Source organism: Chelonia mydas, chromosome 18, assembly GCF_015237465.2.
Source record: "Chelonia mydas isolate rCheMyd1 chromosome 18, rCheMyd1.pri.v2, whole genome shotgun sequence".
Taxonomy (NCBI): Eukaryota; Metazoa; Chordata; order Testudines; family Cheloniidae; genus Chelonia; species Chelonia mydas.
In genome coordinates, this window is record NC_051258.2 from 6,126,915 (window position 1) to 6,150,659 (window position 23,745).

The 23,745-nt window shown below is 53.8% G+C and overlaps 1 protein-coding gene across 5 annotated transcripts; it reads right to left on the reverse strand.

Annotated features, from left to right (window-relative positions):
- Positions 1 to 6,788: 6,788 nt before the first annotated feature.
- CPLANE2 (ciliogenesis and planar polarity effector 2) lies at positions 6,789 to 22,006 on the reverse strand. 5 transcript variants are annotated; one of them, XR_005222735.2, is made up of 8 exons: positions 21,931 to 21,974; positions 21,136 to 21,370; positions 17,556 to 17,717; positions 13,433 to 13,585; positions 11,558 to 11,682; positions 10,683 to 10,819; positions 8,257 to 8,578; positions 6,789 to 7,031 (listed from the first exon to the last, which is right to left on the reverse strand). XR_005222735.2 is itself a non-coding variant. In XM_037881219.2 (7 exons), exons 3-7 carry the CDS (start codon positions 17,659 to 17,661, stop codon positions 8,317 to 8,319), a joined length of 783 nt encoding a protein of 260 aa, XP_037737147.1. In that variant the 5' UTR covers positions 17,662 to 17,717; positions 21,136 to 21,370; positions 21,931 to 21,974; the 3' UTR covers positions 7,438 to 8,316. The 5 variants fall into 5 exon arrangements, 4 of the variants coding, with proteins under 4 accessions (XP_037737147.1, XP_037737145.1, XP_043387671.1 ...); XM_037881219.2 differs by lacking the exon at positions 6,789 to 7,031 and having other exon boundaries at positions 7,438 to 8,578; XM_037881217.2 differs by lacking the exon at positions 6,789 to 7,031 and having other exon boundaries at positions 7,438 to 9,219.
- Positions 22,007 to 23,745: the final 1,739 nt, after the last annotated feature.

Here is a 23,745-nt window from a genome sequence, read left to right on the forward strand (position 1 = left end):
GCAGCTTTTCCATGCCAGGCAGAGAGCCGCAGATGCAGACCTGCTCTGGTGTGGGGCTGAGGTGTCTCTGGGCCCCACATGGCACAAGGGGTCAACAGCAGTGAATTGCACAGCAGGGCGGGACGGGCTGATGCAAGATAGAGTCACACAGCCAAAGGATTAAGGGCTTGTCCCCCTTCCACGTGTAGGAGGCAGCATCACCTAGTGGTTACAGCCACACTCAGCTAACTGGTGCCAAAACAGCACCAGCTTGGAACAGCGCCCCCCCCCCCCGCCCACACAGGATCCCAAAGCGCTGCACACACTCGATGAATTAAGCTGCACAACCCCTCTCCTGCTTCACAGATGGGGAAACTGAGGCACAGAGCGGGCACCCACATTCATGGCAGGAATTGAACTCTGACCTTCTGATTCCCAGGCCAGCGCTCTAACTGCATATCTACCTGTCTCTCGCTCTGGCTAGGGGCTGGTTACTAGCCTAAAGAGCCGCTAAGCTACAAGCCCAGTGGAAGCCAACAATAAGATCCCCCCTCCCCCGCAGAAAGGGAATGAATTTTAAAAGCCCAGTTCACTTTGCTGCGTTTCTGCCGTTTCTTTACGGTTTTGGCCATTTTGTGCAAGGAAAAGAGACGTGTCGGTTTTGGCCGTAGCCACGTCAATTGCGCTTCCAGGCTCTCCTGCCGCAGGCCAGAGCTGCAGTCTGTGAGCTGGTGTTTTAGAAAACAGCCTTGACTGGAATCCCGACCCACGTGTGTCGGGTCTCAGCATCCGTAATCCTCTGGCCCTTGCAAAGCTTGGGCCCAGCCCGGTCTGATGGCAGCTTCCTCTGGGCTGCATGAAATGGGGCTCTCTGCAGAGGATGCTATTAGAGGAATGACGTCAGTTACAGTTCTTGCGAGCATCTCTCTCAGTCTCTCGGCCTCTCAAGTTTGCGCAAAGTCCTGGTCCCCAGTGGAAACAGACATTAAATATTAAAGACGCCTCCATGAAAAACGGAGAGAGAGAAGCCACTGAAAACAAGAGCCGAAGCAGCTGCTTCTAGACCCAGGGAGGGAGGAGCAGAGGAATTTTAGCCTCCCAACGGTGGATGAATTAATCTATTCCCCTTCCGCCCTCCCTCTGCTCTCTCGCTCCCTTGTGCCAACGCACCCCTGCACCTTGAGGAGAAGACACTTGTTGCCTGTCGTTTCACATGAACCAGGGTTCACTGCTGGGCCCTGGCACCATGCACGCGGCTTTGCACCCGACCCGGGCTCTGCTTGACAGCAAATGACCTGACGTCCCCACGTGACGGGGAGGCAATGGAAGGCTCCGGTGTGGCGCACGGCTGGGAGACGCAGAAATCTGGAGCGACCCGCTGGCTGTGAGCGGCCCATGCGATGATCTCAGTTTGATGGCCAGGCTGAGCTGGCTTTGGGCCCAACTGAAGAGTGAGCTGGCTGAGCTCAGGCCACACCCTGCTGTGTCTGTATAAAAGGCACCTCCCCGTGTTCTGGCTTGGCCCCAGGAGCAGGTCAAGATTGAGGGGCACCGGCAGAGCTGTGCATGGGGATCCCGGCTTGGACCAGCTGCTAGAGCTATGGGTTGTGATCCAGGTGCATTGGCACAGCTGGGAGGGGTCCAGGACTGGAATAGCAGGGGGGCTGCAGATCGGCAGAGCTGTGGGGGTGGGCGTCAGCACTGGCCCAGCAGTGGGGGCAGGCTGCAGGTTGGGTGCATTGACAGTCTGTGCTCCATCATCCAAAGGCAATGGGCGAGTCTCTGATTTTGATCGCTGTGACTCTCTGAGAGGAGATGACAGCCAGAGCACAAAGGTTCCATTAAAAGCAAAGCCACACCCCTGCCATGGCAGCTCCGAGCCAGCTGCTCCTCTGCACGTCGCTTCTCCAGGGCTGCAGGCCTCTGTGGGATCGCACACAGCGGGCTAACTGGCCACGGTGGGAACACGTCCTGCATCTCTCTGCAGGCGGCTCCAGCCACGTGCTGTCCAACTCCCAGCAGATCTGTCACCCACATTCATTGCTGCTGCTTCCCTAGGGGCAGAGCCCCTTGGATAGGGGACCAGTGAACCACCTACCCCATGAGCTGCCACCTCCTGCTACTCTGCTCTCCGCCAGCAAGTGCCACTGATGCCACGCAGCAAGCAAAGCACCTATGATACATGCCCAGATCCTTCCCCTAGGAATGATCCCTGGGATGCCCCAGCAGCTGGGAAGGGTCAGCAGGAGTGGTGGGCAGGCCACGCTGGCAGGCAGGTGCCAGCACATGAGCAGGATCCAAGTTCAGCTCTGGAGCGTCCCAGCCTGGAAGAGGCCACCAAGGCTGGAGAAAAGGCTCCTGGGCTGGAGGGAGGGTGGAGGGGCACTCTGTATTGCCAGTCCAGCTTCCCCTCTGATTGAGGCTGGGGGCAGAGGAAGCATGGCTGCAAGGACAAGTGCTGCAGAGCCAGGCTTGACTAGGGAGGGACAGAGTAATGGGGAGGGATGTAGGGGGTCCCAGATCCCCCTCCCCATCATGGCGGATCTGGAGCATGGGTTCAGTTCAGATCCTGCTGCCCATGGATCAGCCCTTCCATTGCTCAGAGAAAGCCCTTTACATACATGATCAGAAAGAGCTGCCTGCCCCCCATGGGAAACACAGAACATCAGTCCCCGTTTACAGATGCGGAAACTGAGGCACGGAGAGGGGATGTGGCTTGCCCACATTCAGACAGCAAGTCAGCAGCAGAGCTGGGAACAGAGCCAGGAGCCCCTAGCTCCCTGTCTCACTACAAAGCCAGCCCTGCCCCACATGACTCGTCCAAATCTCTCCAGTGTGCTCCGTGGGCTGGAAATCCTGCTCCAAGAGTCTCTCTTGAGGAATGGGGGCCCAGGGGGCTGCTATGACCAGTGCTGGCCACAAACTGGCAGGACAGAGGCGCCTGAGAAAACAGGAGTCTGGGGATGGAGGCTGTTGCCCCTTTTGCATTGAGCAGGTAGTGAACATCCAGGGCCTTGCTGTTTCCATTAGCAGAAGAAATGGATGATACGGGTCAGGTATTGCTTTGGTGAAATCCTGTTTATTTACACAGAACGTCCAGCCAGTCCTTCTCCCTTGGACACAGGCAGGACCTTTGCTCGGAAAGCCCCAAGTCTGCCCCCTCAATCAGTTCTGTGCTCAAGGAGCGCTGTCTCTCTGCTCCCTCTCCAGGCCACACTCAGGACTGCTTCTCTTACTGTCTGCCAGATTTCTCACCTTACTCATGAACCCAGCAACTGCGTTTGCACCAGGCCCAGGGAAGCCCCTCAGACCCCATGGCTTAACCCTGCTCAGGCTTTGCCATGCAGTCCAGTGCCTTGGGCAGTAGCCTCCTATTACTTCTAATTATCACTCCATAACAGGGCATTTAATTGCTCCTCCTATTTTGCCTGAGAGAAGGGTATTTAGTGCACACAACAGCTTTAACCAGGCCTGTGATGGTCTTTGGATCAAAGACCTGCTTGACGGTGGCCACTGACACCCTCCAGCATTTGAGTGTTCCCAACCTTTAGAGAGGTTGGCTTGAGCTTGGCTCCAACTCTCAGCAAAGACTCCGGGGTGGAGGGATCTTCCTTGTCTGCCTTTCATCATGGTCCCAGAAAACCAGGACACAATGATGGTCTCGGCCTCCATCCTCAGCTCTCCACGCTGTGACAGTCCCCAGCCCGTCTCCAGTACAGGACAGCGTAGATCTCCAGGCCGGTGGAGACACGCAGAGAAAGATGCTCATGTTTCTCGCACAGGAAGAGGCCCTGGGTCTGCACTGATTCTCTCCTGCCAGCTGCTGTGGGGAGTGGAGGGTGTGGCGGAGATAGTGGCGGGGTGGGGGCATTACTGCCAGTGCAGTTTCCATATGGTGCATCTGTCTCTGGATCCTAGTGCAGTGCTGCACGCCAAGGGGCTGTGGCTGAGACCCCAGAGTAGAAGTGGGGCTGAGGGGCAGACTTCAGAGCAAAACCTCCCCAGCAAGGTCATTCTGGGGCTTTCCTCTCCCCTCAAACTGGCCTGTCCGACCTGCCTCCCCAACCCTCTGTTCTGCATCATCCCCCCTAGGTGGAGCTCCCCCTTCCCCCAACAGCCAAGCTGAAGGAACAAGAGGGGGAATCAAACCCCCTAGTCCAAGGAGAGGGTAGATGGCCTAGTGGTTAGTGCTCAATTCCCTGTGAGACGTAATCTCTCTGGGCCCATCTGTACAATAAGGACCTTTCTGTAGGTCCTTAGCAGCCCCTCAGCACCAGAGCATCTGCTCCCCCACAACCTTAACTGGATCTCAAACACACACACACCCATACGGCAGCGCAGGGCTGTTATCCCCACTGTACAGATGGGGAGCTGAGGCCCAGGGAAGCTAAGGGCAGAGCCCCAAAGGGATTCCAAAGGGAGTTAGGCACCTAAATACCTTTGAGGGTCAGGGCAGAAGTGACTTGCCCGAAGTCCTACAGAACAAGGAATTGAACCCTTGGCCACATCACTTCACTGCTCCGTGCCTCAGTTTCCCCTCCCACTCTGTCTGTCTTGTCTATTTAAACTGTAAGCTCCCTGGGGCACGGACTGTCTCGCCATGTGTCCGTACAGCACCCAGCACACAGGAGACCTGATTTCAATGGGGCCCTCCAGGGGATATTAGAATAAAAATCCCAGGGAGCCATGCAGTAGATTCAGTAGATCTAAGCGAAGTGGCTTTTCCCCTCACTCCCTATAGACAAGACCATCTAGACATGACTCCGATGGGTTCGTTGTCAATCTCACTTCACTTCCTAAAATCTTCTTTGCTGAATAAAGCTCCCCAGGAAGTGCACCCTGGCTGTTGGAACCCTCTGCTGGTAGCTAGGAAGCCTGCACCCAGAAGACGGACGTGATCAGAGGGGCGAGGTGGGGGCAGGCACACAGGAGACACCGCCATAGGTGCTGGAACTAGGGGAGCTGCCGCACCCCCTGGCTTGAAGTGGTCTCCATCATAGGCAGGGTTTACAGTTTGGTTCAGTGGCTCTCAGCCCCCCCACGATACACATGGTTCCAGTGCCCCTGGACACTGCCGTTGGCCAGGAGCTGAAATGAGCCGTGCATGTTACCTGGCACGAGCCAGCCGCGGATCTGCGAGTTTGGGCGACAGTCAGCATAATGTGATCCCCAACACGTTCCGTGAAAGCCACCCCCGCTTCTCGGGCCATCTGGTGTCTGTCTGTATTTGGAGCAATCCTGGAAGGGAACTCTGGGTCCAACTCAAGTGATCATTTACACCCAATTCCACACCACGCTCATTCCCTCCCCCACAGGCAGCTCACACACACATTAGCAATTCCACAGGTAAAGTTGTAACTTGCTTTCCATTCCCAGCCCCTACAATAATTCTTCCCTGGAGAGCCACTTGCGTGATCCTTAGCCGGGGGGGTGGGTGAATATTTTGAGGTTAATCACATGAGGCTTCTAAGATCTGGGACTGGAAACCAGTGTGCATTTCCCTCTCTGAAAAGCCCTCTCTCTTCTGCTGGGAAGCCGTCTCTCTAAAGTAACTTGGGGTAGAGGCACCGTCTGTTTTATTCCCTCGCCTCAGGTGACGTTGAGGGCTTTGAACGATTTCTGATAACTTCCAAATGCTTCCCCCAGCCTCATCTGCTATTCCCGAGCCCTTGCTCAGAGCCTGGGGACTTTACCACCTTTGCCCCAGGGCTCGTGGTGTTGGTGAACTCTACAGCCAAACTGGGTGGTGGTAAGAGCAGCAGATGCCACCTTAACTCTGCCCCATTAATGTCACCTCTCCTCCCTCACAGGCCTCTCCTCACCAATGGGAGGAACCCTTGGCTGGCCGTGGTGTGCACTGGCCGACTGCACAGCCACGTGAGATGTGTAGAAGGTGCCCTGTAAAACTGAAGTGTGGGTGTTATGCTTATAAGAAGCGCATGGGATCTTTTTCAGGGGAAAAGGCAATACGCCGCGTTTACTGAAGATACACAATTAGCATATGCATTCAATCACACACACACACTCTCTCTCTCTCTCTCTGTCCTGCCATTCGATGTTACAGTTACCAGTCCAGATTGCGGATCAATCTAGTGGTCAGCTAGGTTGATCACGGATAGGGAGGAGCCGGGTTCTGTCAGTCGCGACACGATGCTCCGGGGAAGTCTTGGCAGGACGAACCCGAAGTTTCATGGCAAGGCCGCTGTTTATACAGTGATTTTTCTTCATTGGGACCCATGAGTTTTGCACTGTCATGCTGTAATCAGTTGTTGTTTGACAAGTGCTTGTTTTCTTAAATTGTCCTCCTCATCCTTTATCTTGTTCTTTCATCAAGTCTCTCAGGGAGTTACCCCAGGCTGGTTTGATCACAGCTATCTTGCCCCCATTGATAGGTGCCACTTTAAAGTCGTCAATCTGCCTTCCTCTGACATTTCAATAGGGGCATGTTGCAACCTCTTCGGTTCCTCCCTAGAACATCTGGTCCAGCGATGGCCTTCACACTTACCTCTTAACACACACATTCCTCATTCACACACAACACAAAATTGATTTACACAGAGCATTTGAACAGGAACATCAAACTGCAATGAAAGAGAAAACAATCACTGCATTCTTGTACTTATTTTAAAATACTAAACCTACAACAAAGTGGTGACCCTAAAAGGTCTGTTACTGCCTTGAAATCAGCTCAGATACAGATTCTGGCTGATGCATCTTTACCAATGGCCCATCAGGCCATTCCTTTCTGCTTTCAGAAAGGGTGGCTGGCAGCATATGGTGAAATCATACGCAATACATTTAATACATGCTACATTATTACTCTTGATCCTTTATTTAAAATTATACAAAATACAAACATAAAATCCTATTACTACATCGGCCCAGGGACGAGGGTCGCAGGCCAGAGGGGTCAGTGCGACAAGGAAAGAGTTGATCTTGAGCGGCTGCTCCTGAAGTGCCACCTTTAGGATACGATCGTTGATCCGTAGAACCCAACCCGCGCTCCTCGTCGCAGGGCGGAGAGGTGCGGCTGGGGACAGGGTGGGAGATTCCTGCAGGACAACACAATGAGCACTGGCTTTGCTGGGAGCTGGGCTCCTGGCTAGCACATGGGCCCATGTTGTTAAACCCAGCCACTAATTTTGTGAGCCTCAGGTTTCAGGGCCTGACAGTTACTCACAGGTCCACTGAGGGCAGGGCTCCATTTTGCCCCCTAAAGCAGAGTGTCTTGTGTTACAGCTGGCCCCATCCAGGGCTGCCAGCCCAGCTTCCTGCCTGGCCACGGCACCCGATGATGCCAGCTCTCCTGTGATCAGCACAAACAGGGGCAGAGTCTCACCTCAAGTCCCACACGGGACTGCAACCTGACACCTCCATGCCGCAGGCAGAGCCAGCGCAGGCTAACCCCCCACCCCGAGGATAAAATTCAATTCAATCCACAGACAGGCCTGGCTTGACAAGGCCCGGCTTAACAAAGCCCTGGCTGGGATGATTCAGTTGGGGTTGGTCCTGCTTTGAGCAGGGGTGGGACCAGATGACCTCCTGAGGTCTCTTCCAACCCTGAGATTCTATGATTCTATGACAGGCGCTATCAATGTTTAATAACCTTGAAAGTGACCGTACGAGCTCCTCTGAGCCCTGAGACAGCCCAGATACTAAGGTGATGGGAGCTTCAGAAGTGCGTGCAGCCGAACAATATGTTTAGCAATGCCACGTCCAAATGCACAGTGGGCTACGATCCACCCAGCTCGCCTTGTTGCCTTGGCACTCCAGTGCTGAGGCACGCCCTACCCCAGAGCTGCAAAACTCCCCAGCCCCAAACAACGCTGCAGAAAGTGCTTCCTCTAGTGCCAGCCTCCAGTGGCTCCTGTGGCCTGTCACCCGGGATGCTGCTGCCATCCTGGTTAGCTACAGGGATGGAGGAAGGAGCATGCAGGCTGGAGCTCTTCTGGACTGGCTCAGATCAAAGCTAAAGCCGGGAGTGGTCAGTGATTTTGGGTACTTGCCGTGAGAGGCTTGGGGCTGTGGTGCTCTGATCCCAAGTCATGTCAGTGTCAGCTGGGGGCGTTTAGCTCCTCTGGAAATCGGGCCTGTCCTGTCTCAGGGCAGGACTCCCAGAAACAAAGGTCCCCAGATCAAGTTGGCCGCAGGTTTGCGTGATGGCAGTGCCGAGCAGGGCACCTCTGTGATGCTAGAGCCAGTGGGGGCCGGGGGCTCCCAGATCTGGAGGCTAGAGCTGGTCCTTACATGGCTGCAGCAGAGTCCCACCAAACCAACCTTTGAAAGGCCTCTGGCTCCACCTGCCGGCTGCATCCTGAGTTTTTGGGGAGCTGATTTTCAGCACAGGGACGTCTCCTCTGTGCCAGGCTGCGGTGCTGGGACGAGGCCAGCGATCACTTGGTCCTGGTACCAGAGGTGCTCCGCCAGCCCGTTCAGCACGTGCGCCACATGCGCCAGCCCAGCACGGCCGTCCAGGGTGCGCCCGTCGGCCAGCCGGGGCCCGTTCACGCTCTTCATCCGCAGCACGGGCAGGCGCCAGGCTCGCCGGAACTCGGCCAGGTCCCGCTCTGTGACGTCGGTGTGCATGAACTGGTCGAACCTGGGTGGGCACCGTCAAGGAGCCAGCACTCATCATGGCACAGGACGCCCGCACGGTGCGCCACCGGGTCAACACACCACAACCACTGCATGGCTCCACCCAACACGATGGGCCACATTCCGGCCTGGGGTCACCACCAAGTCTAGACTGGGCCCAATATCCCCCCTTCCTGACGGGAGGAGGGGGCACATGAGTCCTTCCTCTCTCGCCATCCTCCCCGCTGGCTGCTTGGACAAGGGGAAGGGCTCCTGGCAGCACGGGCCCATTTGCCCAGCTCTCTGCTTGCCCCGAGTGCCACCCACACCCAGGCAGTGCACGAGAGCGGCATGTGGCTCTACAGGTAAGCGATTGGCATGATGGGTGCTACAGGAAACCTGAGACAGAACCAGGGACTCTGCCCCACGGGACCCCAGTCACACCCACCCCCGTCATCCTCCAACAGCCTGACTGCGGGGTCCCATCGAGGGGGGAAAAGATGGAGGTGCTCTTCCAAGCTCCGCCTACAAGATGAGTCTTGCCCATGTGAGTGGCCCCGATGAGACGCCACCCACAGAAGACGGGGCAGTTGCTCCACCCAGGATCGTGCGTGTTCCCCAGCGCCGCTGGGCTCCTCGAGCTTGGCTCCCGCTTGGGAGGTCTGACTATGCCCATGGGTTATGCATAGGGTTGCCAACTTTCTAATTGCAGAAAACTGAACACCTTTGTCCTGCCCCTGCCCAGAGGTCCTGCCCCTTCTCCAAGGCCCCGCCCCCCACTCATTCCATCCCCCCTCCCTCCATCGCTTACTCTCCCCCACCCTTGCTCACTTGCTCATTTTCACTGGGCTGGGGCATGGGGTTGGAGTGCAGGAAGGGGTGAGGGCGCTGGCTGGGCGTGCAGGCTCCGGGCTGGGGCCAGAAATGGGGGGTTCAGAGTGTGGAAGGGGGCTCTGGGCTGGGGCAGGAGGATGGAGTATGGAGGGGTAAGTGCTCCAGCTGGGGGTGTGGGTTCTGGGGTGCAGGAGGGGACTCTGGCCAAGGGGTACGGAGTGCGGGAGGGGGCTCAGGGCTTAGGCAGAGGTGTGGGCTCCGGGTAACGCTTACCTCAGGCAGCTCCCGGGAAGGGGACGTGTTGAGCCCCAACCCCTGGAGAGCACAGGGAGAGGTACGGGCATGCAGCTCCGTAGGCCCCAGCATCCCCGCTCCTGCAGAAATGTCCAGCACCTGGGCTGCAGCCTCCTGCTCCCTACAGCTGCCCCATCCCCAGGCAGGCGCTGCAGTCAGAGCAGGCCTCCCAGTTCTTCCTTCCGTGGCTGCTGCCTCGCAAACCTGCCTTCCACGTATCAGCACTGCTGGACAATTCTCACCGGCAACCAAGGGGTTGCCAAGAAGCAGAATCGACCCCAGTTCGCACCAGTAAGATGCACAGTTCACACCTCTTTAGAGCCACTCCCCAGGTGCTCTGCAGACTCAGACCTACATTGGTGACGCCCCGCTCATGTTTTCGAGGCTTTAATCACAATCTACGGATGTCACTTCCCCCCCACACCCCGCTTCTAATGGAAGTGGAGATTCTGCAGAACAAGACAGCAGCTTCAGAGAGGTGCAGGTACCCCCAGAGTGTGGGTACGTACTGCCTGTTTCTGAGCCCTGGCCTGACTAGTGCAGTAAGAATGAAGGAGATACGTCAGTGAGTGCCCTCCAACCAATCTCTGATACAGAGGGAACCAGGAACTCCTGGGTTCTATTCCCAGATCTGCCACTGGCTCCCTGTGCAGCTTTGGGCCAGTCCCTGCCCTGCTCCAAGCCGCAGTTTTCCCATCTGTGAAGCAGAGCTAATGATACTGACCCTCCTGACAGGTGCCTGTTAGGACCAGTTCCTGCCTGCACAGGGATTTGAAGGCGTAACTACTGTGTACGTGCTAAAAATTCCCAGCTTCCTCTGCAGCATCACAGGAAGCAAACAGCCCTGCCTGTGTCTCGCTAACCCCCACCCCAAGCAGGCCAGGAGCTTCCACTGCTGTGTGAGGCGCATGAGGGTGCCATGCTGGGAAACCCCAGCGGCCGGTGTCACTAGAGCTAGGAGCAATCGACAGGGTGGAGTGGAGCCAGCGAGTCAAGGATACTTGGAGCCAATCACTATTTTGACGAAGTTTTCGGATCCCTCCGTGACGCGGGAGATCTGGCTGGGGAGGTCGTCGAAGGATGAGCGGTCGGTGAAAGAAAAGAGGAAGAGGATGCCATCTGCCTTCTCCTTGCAGGCCTAGAAGGGAGCGACACTGTGGATGTCAGCCAGGGTGCACACAGCTAGTCCCAGCCAGTGCAGGGAGGGACTGGTTAGCAGACTTAACTCTGGATTGGCAGACACATGTGCGCTCCATTCCTGACTGCCACTGACACCTGTGTGATCTGAAACAAGTCATTTCCTCCTGCCGTGCCTCAGTTCCCCCAAGTGCGAAAGGCCAACCAGCATCAGTCCTGGCTAGCACTGGCCCAGCAAGGTGTGCCTGACATGAGCAGGCCTGACTCTCATTTGTACCAAGGCCAGAGGGGCATAAAATGTAAATGAGAATCAGGCCCAATGAGTTTCAGAGGCATTTCCTTCTGGAGCCAAGCTGGCAGGCTTTGTGCCATACAGGCCCACCTCCCCAGTGAGACAAAGGAGAGGGGAGGGGGTATCTGGTCCTGCTGTGAACCCTCAGCTTTACCCCTTACCATGCAGGCTGTGCCGACAGCCCATGCTCTCTCTCCTGACACGGGCCGTTTATTCCTTTAAGAGACCCATTCCTCCCCAGTGGTTTTGCTGCGATGTACATGGGGTGCAGTTTATAGCACCCAGAAGGTGCTGTTAGAGACAGGCTTAACCCTCCAGCCCAGTTCTGAACATCCGCCGAGCTTTGGGAGGCTGAAATCCGGACCCAAGTTCTGTGCTTTGAGTCAGTCTCAGCTCCCAGGGAGATTGCAGGTCATGACAGCTTCCCCAACCCCGGGGCTGACTCACAGGTAGGATGTGATCAAATTTCTTTAGAGCTGCTTCTCCGCAGTCCCAGAAATGGAACCTGAAGATGAGTGCCCTGCCGCTGTCCCTCAGCTTGGCCGGCCAATATACCGTCGTCTTCTGGATCCCTGAAACGAGATCGCCCCCGTTTAGCTTCCAAGTTCCCTAAGGGCACCCAGAGCCCTTTCTCGGGGCATGGAGGGAATCACGTATTCAGTGGCCAGCATACAGGAGACGTGGCATCTAATCCTGACTCTGCCAATGACCCCTTGTGACCTTGGGCTTCATAATCTCTGGGCTTGTCTCCCCATCTGTGAAATAGATTGACACATACCAACCTCACAGGGACATTTTGAGGTTTTATCAATTGATACCTGCTACACTCTTCAAATAGTGGGCATGGCAGCCATGCTAAGGCAGCAGCGAAGGCCATGGACAGTTCTCTGATCTGGGAGTCACAAGACCTGGGTTCTATTCCTCTCCGTGCCATTAGTTTGCTGCGTGTCCTTGGGCAAGTCTCAGCCTCGTCCTGTGCCTCAGTTTCCCCACTTGTAACACAGGGAACATCCCACCATTGGCCAAACTCACCAGCCTTTAAAAGATGTTTAAGAACAAACAGTTTTCAGGGAGAGAGTCTGCGGCTGACCCAGGAGAATGACACAGTGCAACGAATAACAACACTGCTCATGTAGATGCCCAAAGAATAACAACGCTGCACTTACACACCCAGCAACCAGCTGCTGTTCTACTCACCTCATCACGGCCCTCACGTTCCCGCCAGGAAAGGGTTAGGATTTCTGTTTCACAGAAGGGGAAATGAATGCCCAGGACAAATAAGACGATTTGTCCAATGTCACATGGTGGCAGAGTCCTGAGCAGAAGCCAGAGTCTTGAGGCCCCAGGTCTCCTCTAGCCACAAAATACCGTCCCACGGCTTTGGCTTGTTGTGTTATTCTACAGAAGTTGCCCTGTCCACAAAATACTTGTGTGCTGTGAGCCTCTGGGGGAAACCTCTGCACACAGGGCTGGATGCTTAACAGAAAGCATCGTGTCTGTATTGGGGAGTAGGAGGAAGAGGACAATGAGGCAAAGGGCATCTGGAATCCGGCTGACCCCTGAAGTTGGCCCTATTACCACCTGCAGCCAGTTCCAGGCTCCCTGCAGTGCTACTGCCCCGACTTCTCACTTGCAGTGGGTCTATCCCACGGGCCAGTCGCTTGCACTGGGAAGAACTCCTTCCTGCTCCCTTGCTTGAAGGTTTTCTTCCCTTAGCTCCAAGCTGCTGCTCTGTTCCAGCCACCTGCTGAGATGGAGGGAGACCTGTCCTCCTCACCCATCCCTGTTGTGCCTGTGCTCTCGACACAACAGCAGAAGCAGGAGGAAATGACCCAAACCCAGCTGGGTTTCAAATAACCATGTTAACGAGCTAGATACACACAAGGCCTAGCTCCATAGATACACCAGGGCTCTGTTAGGTTCTGGTGGCTTCTGCAAAAGAAGACGGAGGGCTCACAAGCAAGTTAAAGGGACACCACCCAATTCCGATACACTGCAATCCAAACCAAGGAGCTGGAAAGCAGTAGATAGGCAGGTCACTGACAGCAGAGACATGGCCCATAGCAGAGACCAGCATGGGGCTGACCCAGGATGGGTAAGGAAATCCCTTCTGGCTCCCTATCCTCTATGGCTGCCTCTAAGTCGTCTCTTGGCTTAGAGCAAGATGTCGTGCTGCTAGTGATCTCACCAGCAGTTCCCAGGAAAGCGCTGCCTCCCAGAGAAACCATCCCCCATCCTCTCTTGCTTCTCCCCCGTGCTGGGAAGGTTGAGGGACAGTCTTACTCCCTGTCAGTGGCCCTTTGCCACCCTCCAATCAACCACCTGTTGTTTCATGATGTGCACTGGACACCTCCAGGCCAGCCAGCTTGGCCACCATTGCGGTTTTACCCACGCCGCTTTTCCCAGAGACAAAAATCTTATAGCTGGCAGTGTCGGCGGCCATCTGCGGGGGGAGCACTGGCCTTTCAATCAGCCCTGGAATGAAAGAACAGCACTTGTCAATGTCTCTCAGCCCTACATTCCCCACCCAACTTCCACAAGAAGCAGTTTTGTTTTGAGATCACAGCTCTCCCAGCCCCCGTTTAAAGGATCAATCTCTCCACGCACCCCAAGTTGGCCGGGTTTTAATTTATCCCAGAATGACCCATTTTCTATCCTTTATAGATCCACAGAAGTAAAGTCCAGAAGGCCCCATTATGATCATCTCATCTGAGCTCCTGTATGACGCAGGCCAGAGAATTGCAGCCACTGAGCCCTGCATCAATCCCAGAACTTCTGCTTGAGCTGGAGCGTATCTTTCCGAAAGACATCCAGGTTGAATTTACAGGCCTACCAAGAATGGAGACTGCACCCCATCCCTATGTACTTTCTGTCAATGGTTAGTGACCCTCCTCCCTGTTACAAAACTGCACTGTATTTCTAGTTTGCGATTGTCTGGCTTTAGCTTCCAGCCCCTGGATATACCGTGTCCCGTCTCGTATCTAACTACGTAAAGCTTCGGGGGAACACAACATGCATGGAGGCAACAAGGTCTAGTAGCAGGAGCTGGAAACTGTGAGACCGAACAGTGGGCTCTAACCCTGGCTCTGCTATTGACCTACTGACTGGGCTTCAACAGGTCACTTCCCCTCCCTGGGCCTCACTTTCGCCATCTGTTAAGTGGGGATAAGGATAATGACGTCCTCACACATAAGAACACAACATAAGAATGGCCAGACTGGGTCAGACCCAAGGTCCATCTACCCCAGCACCCTGTCTTCCAACAGTGGCCAGTGCCAGATGCCCCAGAGGGAATGAACAGAACAGATAATCATCAAATGATCCACCTCCTGTTGCCCATTCCCAGCTTCTGGCAAACAGAGGCTAGGGACACCAGCCCAGCCCATCCTGGCTACTAGCCACTGATGGACCTGTCCTCCGTGAACTTATCTAGTTCTTTTTTGAACCCTGTTATAATTTTGGCCTTCACAACATCCCCTGGCAACGATTTCCAAAGGTTGACTGTGCATTATGTGAAGAAGTACTTTCTTTAGTTTCTTTTAAATGTGCTACCTACTAACTTCAATGAGTGACCTCTGGTTCTTGTGTTATGTGAAGGAGGAAATAACATTTCATAATTCAGTTTCTCCACACCAGTCAAGATTTTATAAAATTCTACCATATCCTTCCTGAGTCGTCGCTCTTCCAAGCTGAAAAGTCCCAGTCTTATTCATCTCTCCTCATATGGAAGCTGTTCCATACCCCTAATCGTTTTTGTTGCCTTTCTCTGTACCTTTTCCAATTCTAATATATTTTTTTGAGACGGGGTGACCAGATATGCATGCAGCATTCAAGGTGTGGGTGTACCATGGATTTATATAGTGCATTATGATATTTACTGTTTTATTACCTATCCCAGGGATGGGTAAACTTTTTGGCCCGAGGGCCACATCTGGGAGGGGAAATTGCATGCAGGGCTGGGGCAGGGGTGAGGGTGTGGTGTGCAGGAAGGGGCGAAGGGCAAGGGCTTGGGGTGGAGGAGGGGTTGTGAGGTGTATGAGGGGGCTCAGGGCAGGGGGTTGCGGTGCAGGAGGGGGTGCGGAGTGTGGGGGTGGCTCAAGGGAGGGGTGCAGGGAGGAGTGCAGGAGGGGGCTCAGGGCAGGGGGTTGAGGTGCAGGAGGAGTCCAGGGTGCGGCATGGGGCTCAGGGCAGAGGGTTGGGGTGCGGGGTGCAGGAGGGGTTCAGGGTGTGGGCTCCAGCACTTACCTGGAGTGGTTCCGGGGGGGGCAGCAGCGCGCAGCGGGGCTCAGGCAGGCTGCCTGCCTGCCCTGGTCCTGCTCCGCGCCACTCCCAGAAGCGGCTGGCTCCATGTCCTTGCGACCCCTGGGAGAGGCAGGGGGGCAGAGGGCTCCGCACGCTGCCCTCGCCTGCGGGTACCTCCCCCGAAGCTCCCATTGGTCGCAGTTCCCTGTTCCCAGCCAATGTGGGGGGTGGTGCCTGCAGGCAAGGGCAGCGCAGAGTCCTCTGCCTCCCCCTCCCCCAGGGGCTGCAGTGACGTGGTGCCAGCCGCTTCCGGGAGTGACGCAGGGCCTGCAGCGCCACAGGGGTGGCAATCCCGCGGGCCGGATCCAAAGCCCTGACGGGCCGGATCCAGCCCATGGGCCGTAGTTTGCCCATCCCTGAGCAATCCCTTTCTTAATGATTCACAATATTCTGTTCGCTTTTCTAACTGCCGCTGCACATTGAGTGGACGTTTTCAGAGAACTATCCACGATGACTCCAAGATCTCTTTCTTGAGTGGGAACAGCTAATTTAGAACCCAGCATTCTGTATGTACAGTTGGGATGATGTTTTCCAATGTGCATTACGTTGCATTTATCAACATTGAATTTAATCTGCCATTTTGTTGCCCAGTCACCCAGTTTTGTGAGATCTTTTTGTAACTCTTCGCAGTCTGTAACTATCTTAAGTAATTTGTATCAACTGCAAATTTTGCTGCCTCACTGTTTACCCCTTTTCCCAGATCATTTGTGAATATGTTGAACATCAGTGGTCCCAGTACAGACCCCTGGGGGACACCACTATTTACCTCTCTCCATTCTGAAAACTGACCATTTTTTCCTATCTTCTAACCAGTTGCTGATCCATGAGAGGACCTTCCCTCTTATCCCATGACGTCTTATGACACAGATGCCATGGGTCTGAATGGGCATGCGGCAAGTAACGCTTTGCCCTTCCATTTAAGGATCTCAAAGCACACTGCAAACAGTACTGAATTAACCCTTATTATCCCCTGTCAAGGTTCCTTCCCTACTCTGAATACAGGATACAGATACAGGGGACAGATACAGGATACAGGATACAGATCTGTATCTCTAGGATACAGATGTGGGGACCTGCATGAAAAACTCCCTAAGCTTATTCTTACCAGCTTAGGTTCAAAACTTCCCCAAGGTACAAACTTTGCCTTGTCCTTGAACAGTATGCTGCCACCACCAAGCGTGTTAAACAAAGAACAGGGAAAGAGTCCACTTGGAGACGTCTTCCCCAAAATATCCCCTCAAGCCCTACACCCCCTTTCCTGGGGAAGGCTTGATAAGAATCCTCACCAATTGGTACAGGTAAGCACAGACCCAAACCCTTGGATCTTAAGAACAGTGAAAAAGCAATCAAGTTCTGAAAAGAAGAATTTTAATTAAAGAAAAGGTAAAAGAATCACCTCTGTAAAATCAGGATGGTAAATACCTTACAGGGTAATCAGATTCAAAACATAGAGAAACCCTCTAGGCAAAACCTTAAGTTACAAAAAGACACAAAAACAGGAATATACATTCCCTCCAGCACAGCTTATTTTACCAGCCATTAAACAAAAGAAAATCTAATGCATTTTCTAGCTAGATTACTTACTAACTTAACAGGAGTTGGAAGGCTTGCATTTCTGATCTGTTCCCGGCAAAAGCATCACACAGACAGACAGACAGAACCCTTTGTTCCCCACTCCCCCGCTCCAGATTTGAAAGTATCTTGTCCCCTCATTGGTCATTTTGGGTCAGGTGCCAGCGAGGTTACCTAAGCTTCTTAACCCTTTACAGGTGAAAAAGTTTTGCCTCTGGCCAGGAGGGATTTTATAGCACTGTATACAGAAAGGTGGTTACCCTTCCCTTTATATTTATGACATCCTCAGTTTACCAAGGAGGAAATTGAAGCCCAGAGCCTAGAACTCTTGCTCCCCAGGCCCATTCAATAACATCTATAAATGATCCATTGTTGAATTCACAGTTTTATTTCCCCAGTGGTACCAAAAATAGGTGGCCAATAAAAGCCTCAATGGGGGGCAAAGGCACTAAGCAGCCTGATTCCCACCACTTTCCTCCATTACTGTGGCTTAATCTTGTCCCATAGAGTTGTCTCTTCTCACCAGCTGCCTCTAGGGCCTGCAGCGGTGATGGGTGCAGAGAGGACTCACCAAAGAATTTCCGCTTGTTTTTCCGCAGGATGGTGGCCAGGTACTCTTTGCCCTCTGGGGACTTGTGCCAGTCTGGGACGATCACAGATCCAGTGGAAACTGCCATATCTGGACAGGTGGCTGCGAGAGTCAGTGTCTGCTACTGGACCATTGTCAAAAAATCTGTGTAAAGAGAGAGAAGGGAAGGGAATTAAATCAGTGGATAATAAATTTACTAAAAATCAAAAATACAATAGGTTTACTCTGATTTATGACTGCGGGCAAATTATTTCCTTCTATGTGCCTCAGTTTCCCCTCCCGCCCTTTGTCTAGGCTGTAAGCTCTTTGGAGGCAGGGACTGTCTCTCACTATGTGTCTGTGCAGCAAGAAAAGGGGAAAGCACAAAAAGGGACCCTGATCTCAACAGGGACCTTTAGAGGCTACTGGAATATCGACAATTAATAATAATAATGGGATTAATTTAAGAGAGAACCAGCAGCTACCAGATACTCTAAGGGAGTTAGAGTAGCCTGGTGAACAGACCACTGGACTGGCACTCAGGAGAACTGGATTGTATTCCCATCTCTCCCACCAGACAACACTGGGTGAGTCCTTTGCCCTTCTGTGCCTCAGTTTCCCCTTCCGTAAAATGGGGATAATGATCCTGATCTCCTTTGTGACATGCATTGAGCTCTACTGATAACACATGCTATGTAAGAGCTTGGGATAATTATTATTACTCTAGACCCCAGGCTTCCAAAGCAGAGACGATACCTGGCTTTTGTTATAGATCTGTGACTGATGGCAAGGCGGTCTAGGTCATTCTTTTGTTTGTGTTCATTTAAATACGGATACATAAAAACACAGGCTCTGTCACAAACAGGACTCACGGTCTGGGAAACCCTGGAATCACCCAGTTTTACAGATGCTATTTCTTTTGGGGCATTTAGCATTGGGTGTCGGGTGCTAGACTGACCGCTGGGAAGAGATGAGTTCTCTAGCTAGCCCCTGACTCTTCAGCAGCACACAGCTCAGGAGAGCAGCTTCTGACAAGAAATGAAGACAAATGCCATGCCCAGTTGAAAGCTGCGGGAGTTTAGATGAGCAGAACGTAGTTACTTGTAGCCTAGCTGGAATCTTTTCCAGGACAATAGGCGTAACTCCTGGAAAGTGCCAGGGGATCCTTCCAGGTGGCAAGTGCTCAGGACAGCGCTGTGACACTGCTAGTCCAGGAGCAGAATGCTATGCCAAAGCCCTGATGCCATACCGATTCCGAGGGAATAATGCCACCAGTGAATCACTAGCACCGCCACCTACTGCTCCTGGGTGTTCCTGGAAGCTCTCCCATCCCGACACTGCCTTGGCCTGACGCGGAGAGGGAATTCCACAACACAAGGTGGTATTGCTGAAGGCCATAACAATGAATAAATGCGATTGTTAGTTGGGGGCCCTGCCTAGGGTTTTGCAAGCGCTCGCGGGACTAGCACAGGCTGTATATCCAACCTCACATGCACCTCTCAAAAGGAGGTAGACGTCTGAACGCTTTGATCCCCTTCTTAAGGGAAAAGGCAACTGATCAAAGCAAAGAAACTAACAAGCTGGGAACAGATGTGTTAGCTGTATAAATTATTCCTCTGCCAGCTGCTGGACTGATTTTCTAGACATTCAACAGAGTCGATGGAAAACAGTCAGGCCTAGACTTGCTGATGTGTGGGGTCTATTCTTCTTCGTGAACAGACTGAATGCTGGCCTCCCGCTCACACCACACATTAGCGCCCCCCCCCCCCAACGGGTAAGCTTTCCTTCATTTCCTAAAAATAGTTAGTACATTTTAATGATAGCTCAGTAGCTGAGATTACGAGTCAGTACTTAGCCAGTGCCCTACAAAGGTACTAGGGGAGGCCCTGTGTGGTTTTTCATTGAGCTACTGACCCTTTGGGTTTCAGAGTAACAGCCATGTTAGTCTGTATTCGCAAAAAGAAAAGGAGTACTTGTGGCACCTTAGAGACTAACCAATTTATTTGAGCATAAGCTTTCATGAGCTACAGCTCACTTCATTGGATGCATTCCCTTTGGGGTTACTGAAGAACACACTGCAATTCTCATTAGTAAGCATTGGACTGTTCTCATAGACTTTAATGCCAGAAGGGACCATCGTGACCATCTAGTCTGACCTCCTGCACATCACAGGCCACAGAAACTCACCCACCTACTCCTGTAATAGACCCAGAACCTCTGACTGAGTTACTGGAGTCCTCAAATCATGATTTAAAGATTTCAAATTACAGAAAATCCACCATTTACATTAGTTTAAACCTGCAAGCGACCTGTGCCCCATGCTCCTGAGGAAGGCAAAAACCCCCAGGGTTTCTGCCGATCTGAACTGGGGAGAAATTCCTTCCCGACCCCAAATATGATAATCAGTTAGACCCTGAGCACATGGGCAAGACCCACCAGCCAAAAACATGGGAAATTCTCTGTATAACTCCGAGCCCTCCCCATCTAGTGTCCCATCTCCAGCTGTTGGAGATATTTGCTACTAGCAGTTGCAGATCGGCTACATGCCATCAAAGGCATCTCATCCTACCATCCCCTCCATAAACTTATCAAGCTCAGTCTTGAAGCCAGTTAGGTTTTTTTGCCCCCACTGCTCCCCTTAGGTTATTCCAGAACTTCACTCCTCTGATGGTTAGAAACCTTCATTTAATTTCAAGCCTAAACTTGTTGATGGCCAGTTTATAGCCATTTGTTCTTGTGTCCATATTAGCACTTAATTTAAATAACAACTCTCCCTCCCTGGTATTTATCCCTCTGATGTATTTATAGACAGCAATCATAGCTCCCCTCAGCCTTTGTTCGGTTAGGCTAAACAAGCCAAGGTCTTTGAATCGCCCCTCATAAGGTAGGTTTCCATTCCTCGAATCATCCTAGCAGCCCTTCTCTGCACCTGTTCCGGTTTGAATTCATCGTTCTTAAACATGGGAGACCAGAATTGTACACGGTATTCCAGGTGAGGTCTCATCAGTGACTTGTATGATGGTACTAACACTTCCCTTTCTCTACTGGAAATACCTCGCCCGATGAAACATAGGACTGCATTAGCCTTTTTCACAGCCGCATCACATTGGTGGCTCATAGTCATCCTGTGATCAGCCAATACACCCAGGTCTTTCTCCTCCTTTGTTGCTTCTAACTGATACGTCCCCAGCTCATAGCAAAAATTCTTGTTAGTCCCTAAGCGCATGACCTTGCACTTTGCACTATTAAATTTCATCCCATTTCTATTACTCCAGTTTTCAAGGTTGTCCAAATCTTCTTGTATGATATTCCAGTCCTCCTCCATATTAGCAATACCTCCTAATTTGTGTCATATGCAAATTTTATTAGCACACTCCCACTTTTTATGCCAAAGTCATGAATGAAAATGTTAAATAAGGTTGGTCCCAAGACTGATCCCTGAGGAACTCTACTAGTAACTTCCCTCCAGCCTGGCTGTTCCCCTTTCAGTATGACCCGCTGTAGTCTCTCCTTTAACCAGTTCCTTATCCACCTCTCAATTCTCATATTAATCCCCATCTTCTCCACGTTAACTAATAATTACCCATTAACTTGCGTCCTGGCCAAACTCCAGGTCAGGTAATTATAATCTGCCTCCTTAAATCCCTCCTGTAGGTTTGTCTGGATACAGGATTCCTCCTCACATTCCATCCTATACTACTGTGCAGCATTCCTGTGCACTGTTAAACAGCTGCCATGTTGCACCCCAGAAGTGGATGCATTTCAGTGGTAGGGGAAGAGTTTCTCCCATTCATGTAAAGTGCCTTGGACACCGCAGGCTGAAACACAAGACCTGTTATTAACCCATTGATGTGATGATCGGTTTCCCGCAGGTAATGTCTCTGGCTCATGCTGTATAAAAGTTCTTACTACTCCAATGTTATTCATCCCTCTTCCCTCTGGGAGGAAACTCCACACAGCTGCTGTGGGTGCTTCTCGGGCTCTGTTCGCCTTCCCCGCCGGTCTCCGTCTCAGGGGCAGAGGACAGCTCAGGGCCCCTTGGGAAGGTATCGGTGCCACCCCCTCACAATTACACAGCAGCCATCTGCTGGGGAGCGGGTGGCGGTTTGCAAAGGGGAGAGGGCTGGTCGGCGTTGCCAGGCCCCATGGTGCAGATGGGGAAACTGAGTCACGGAGCAGGGAAAGGAGGGGCCCAGGGTCACACAGCAAGTCAGTGGCAGAGAACCTGGGGCAGGTCTTGGGGTGGGGGAGGGGAGCAGCTATGACTTGTGACAAGGGGCCCCACCCCACCCGGCCAGGGTGGCTCCTCGTTCCCCTCGCGAGCGCCGCCGACCGCGCGCACCCGGCGCCTGCCGCTTTGAGGGGACCCCGCTCTCACCTGCAGCCACTTCCGCCTCGCCGGCGTGTGACCTCAGCGCGCACGATCTCGCCCCGCCCCCTGAGCGCGCTCCCACGCCCTGCCCCAGCTCGGCAGCAGCGCATGCGCGAGGGTTGCGCCGGGTCTCGCCGTGGCTGGGTGCACGAGGGGCCGGACAGCGCGAGGAGCCCGCGCGCGCAGGGCAGCCCCGCCCCCCCCGGGCGCTGCCTGGGTCTGCACCGGCCTGCACCCCGCGGGCCCCGACAGCTCGCCCCAGCGGGGGCCGTTTCTCCAGCGCCAGGGGCAGCTGACATCCCTGCAAAGAAACTCCCCCCCACCCCGTGCACTGGCTGTGGGCCCTCCCGGGGGGCCAGAGCTTTGCACTTTCGCTGGTCTCAGACCCTGTGCCTAGAAGGGTGCACACGAGGGATCGATCACCCCATAGCCACGCAATGCAGCTGTCCCCTGCCTTGGCACACTCAGCACGTTTTCCTGGCGGTTGTGTTACAGCAGGGCCTAGGGACCCCACTCTGGCCTGGGAGCCCCGGGTGGAGGGTGCTGTACAAAAGAGAGTCCATCGGCCCAGAGCTGAGACTCAGGTCACCTCGTCTGCCCTCCTGCACACTGCAAGCCCCAGAACCTCCCCCCCGGAGACAAACAGAAGCTCTGCAGACACTAGCACTGCTGATATGACAACATGCTTTTTAATCTCAGTTTTTGCATCTTTAAAAGTAGGGTTGCCAGGTGTTGCGTTTTCAACCAGCACCCCCCAGTCAAAAAGGGACCCTGGTGGCTCCCATCAGCACAGCTGACTGGGCCATTAAAAGCCCAGTCACTGGTGCAGCGGGGCTAAGGCAGGGGCCATGGCTCGGCGCAGCTCCCGGAAGCAGTGGCATAATCCCTGCCCAGGTCCTGTGCAAAAGGGCAGTCAGGGAGCTCCACACACTGCCCCCGCCCCAGGCACCAGCTCCCATTGGCCGGGAACCTGCAGACAGGGCAGCACAGCCTAGCTGCACCTCTTTGTACGAGCTGGAGTGGGGACATGCTGCTGCTTCCGGGAACAGCTTGAGGTAAGCGCTGCCCAGAGCCTGCACCTCAACCCCCCACCCTGATCCGAACCCCTCACCCCAAGCACCCTCCTGCACCCCGAATCCCTCATCCCCAGCCCCTATAGCCCCAGCCAGAGCCCTCACCCATGCCCCAACCCCCTGCTCCAGCCCTGATCCCCTTCCTGCATTCCAAACCCCTCAGCCCCAGCCTGGAACCTCTCCTGTGCCCCAAACCCCGCACCCCCAGCCCTCCACCTTCCCACACATCAATCCCCTACCCCAGCCCAGAGCCCCCTCCCACACCCTGAACCCCTCATTCTTGGCCCCACCCTGGAACCCACACCCCCAGCCCAGAGCCCCCACCCCATACTCCAAACCCCCACGGCTCCATTCCCCAGTCCAGAGCCCCCTCCTGCACCCCAAATCTGTCTTCCCTGGCCCCACCCCAGAGCCTACACCTCCAGCCAGAGCCCTCACCCTCTCCCACACCCCAATCCCAAACCAGCCCAGTGAAAATGAGTGAGCGAGTGAGGGTAGGGAAAGCGAGTGACGGAGGAGGGGATAGGGTGAGCATGGGGCAGGGCCTCAGATGTGGGCGGGGCTTCAAGGGCCTCAGAGGGGCGTGGGGCAAAGGTGTTCGGTTTTGTGCGAGTACAGTAGAACATTGGCAATTCTGTTGAAAAGCCTGCATGCAGCCCCAGCCCCTCCCCCCTGAACCCCTAGAGTGACACTCCAATAAGAACAAGGATCATTATAGAAGTACACAAACAGCGGGAGTTTCAAAGGC

What these genes read in the sequence shown, in the direction of transcription:
- CPLANE2 (XM_037881218.2), bottom strand. Translation starts at nt 17,661, where the DNA reads ATGGCAGTTTCCACTGGATCTGTGATCGTCCCAGACTGGCACAAGTCC. An exon ending in TGCACATCATGAAACAACAG is followed by an intron (nt 11,683 to 13,432) that starts GTGGTTGATTGG and finishes ATCTCGTTTCAG; the next exon opens with GGATCCAGAAGACGACGGTA. An exon ending in AAAATAGTGATTGGCTCCAA is followed by an intron (nt 9,220 to 10,682) that starts GTATCCTTGACT and finishes CCATGGGCATAG; the next exon opens with TCAGACCTCCCAAGCGGGAG.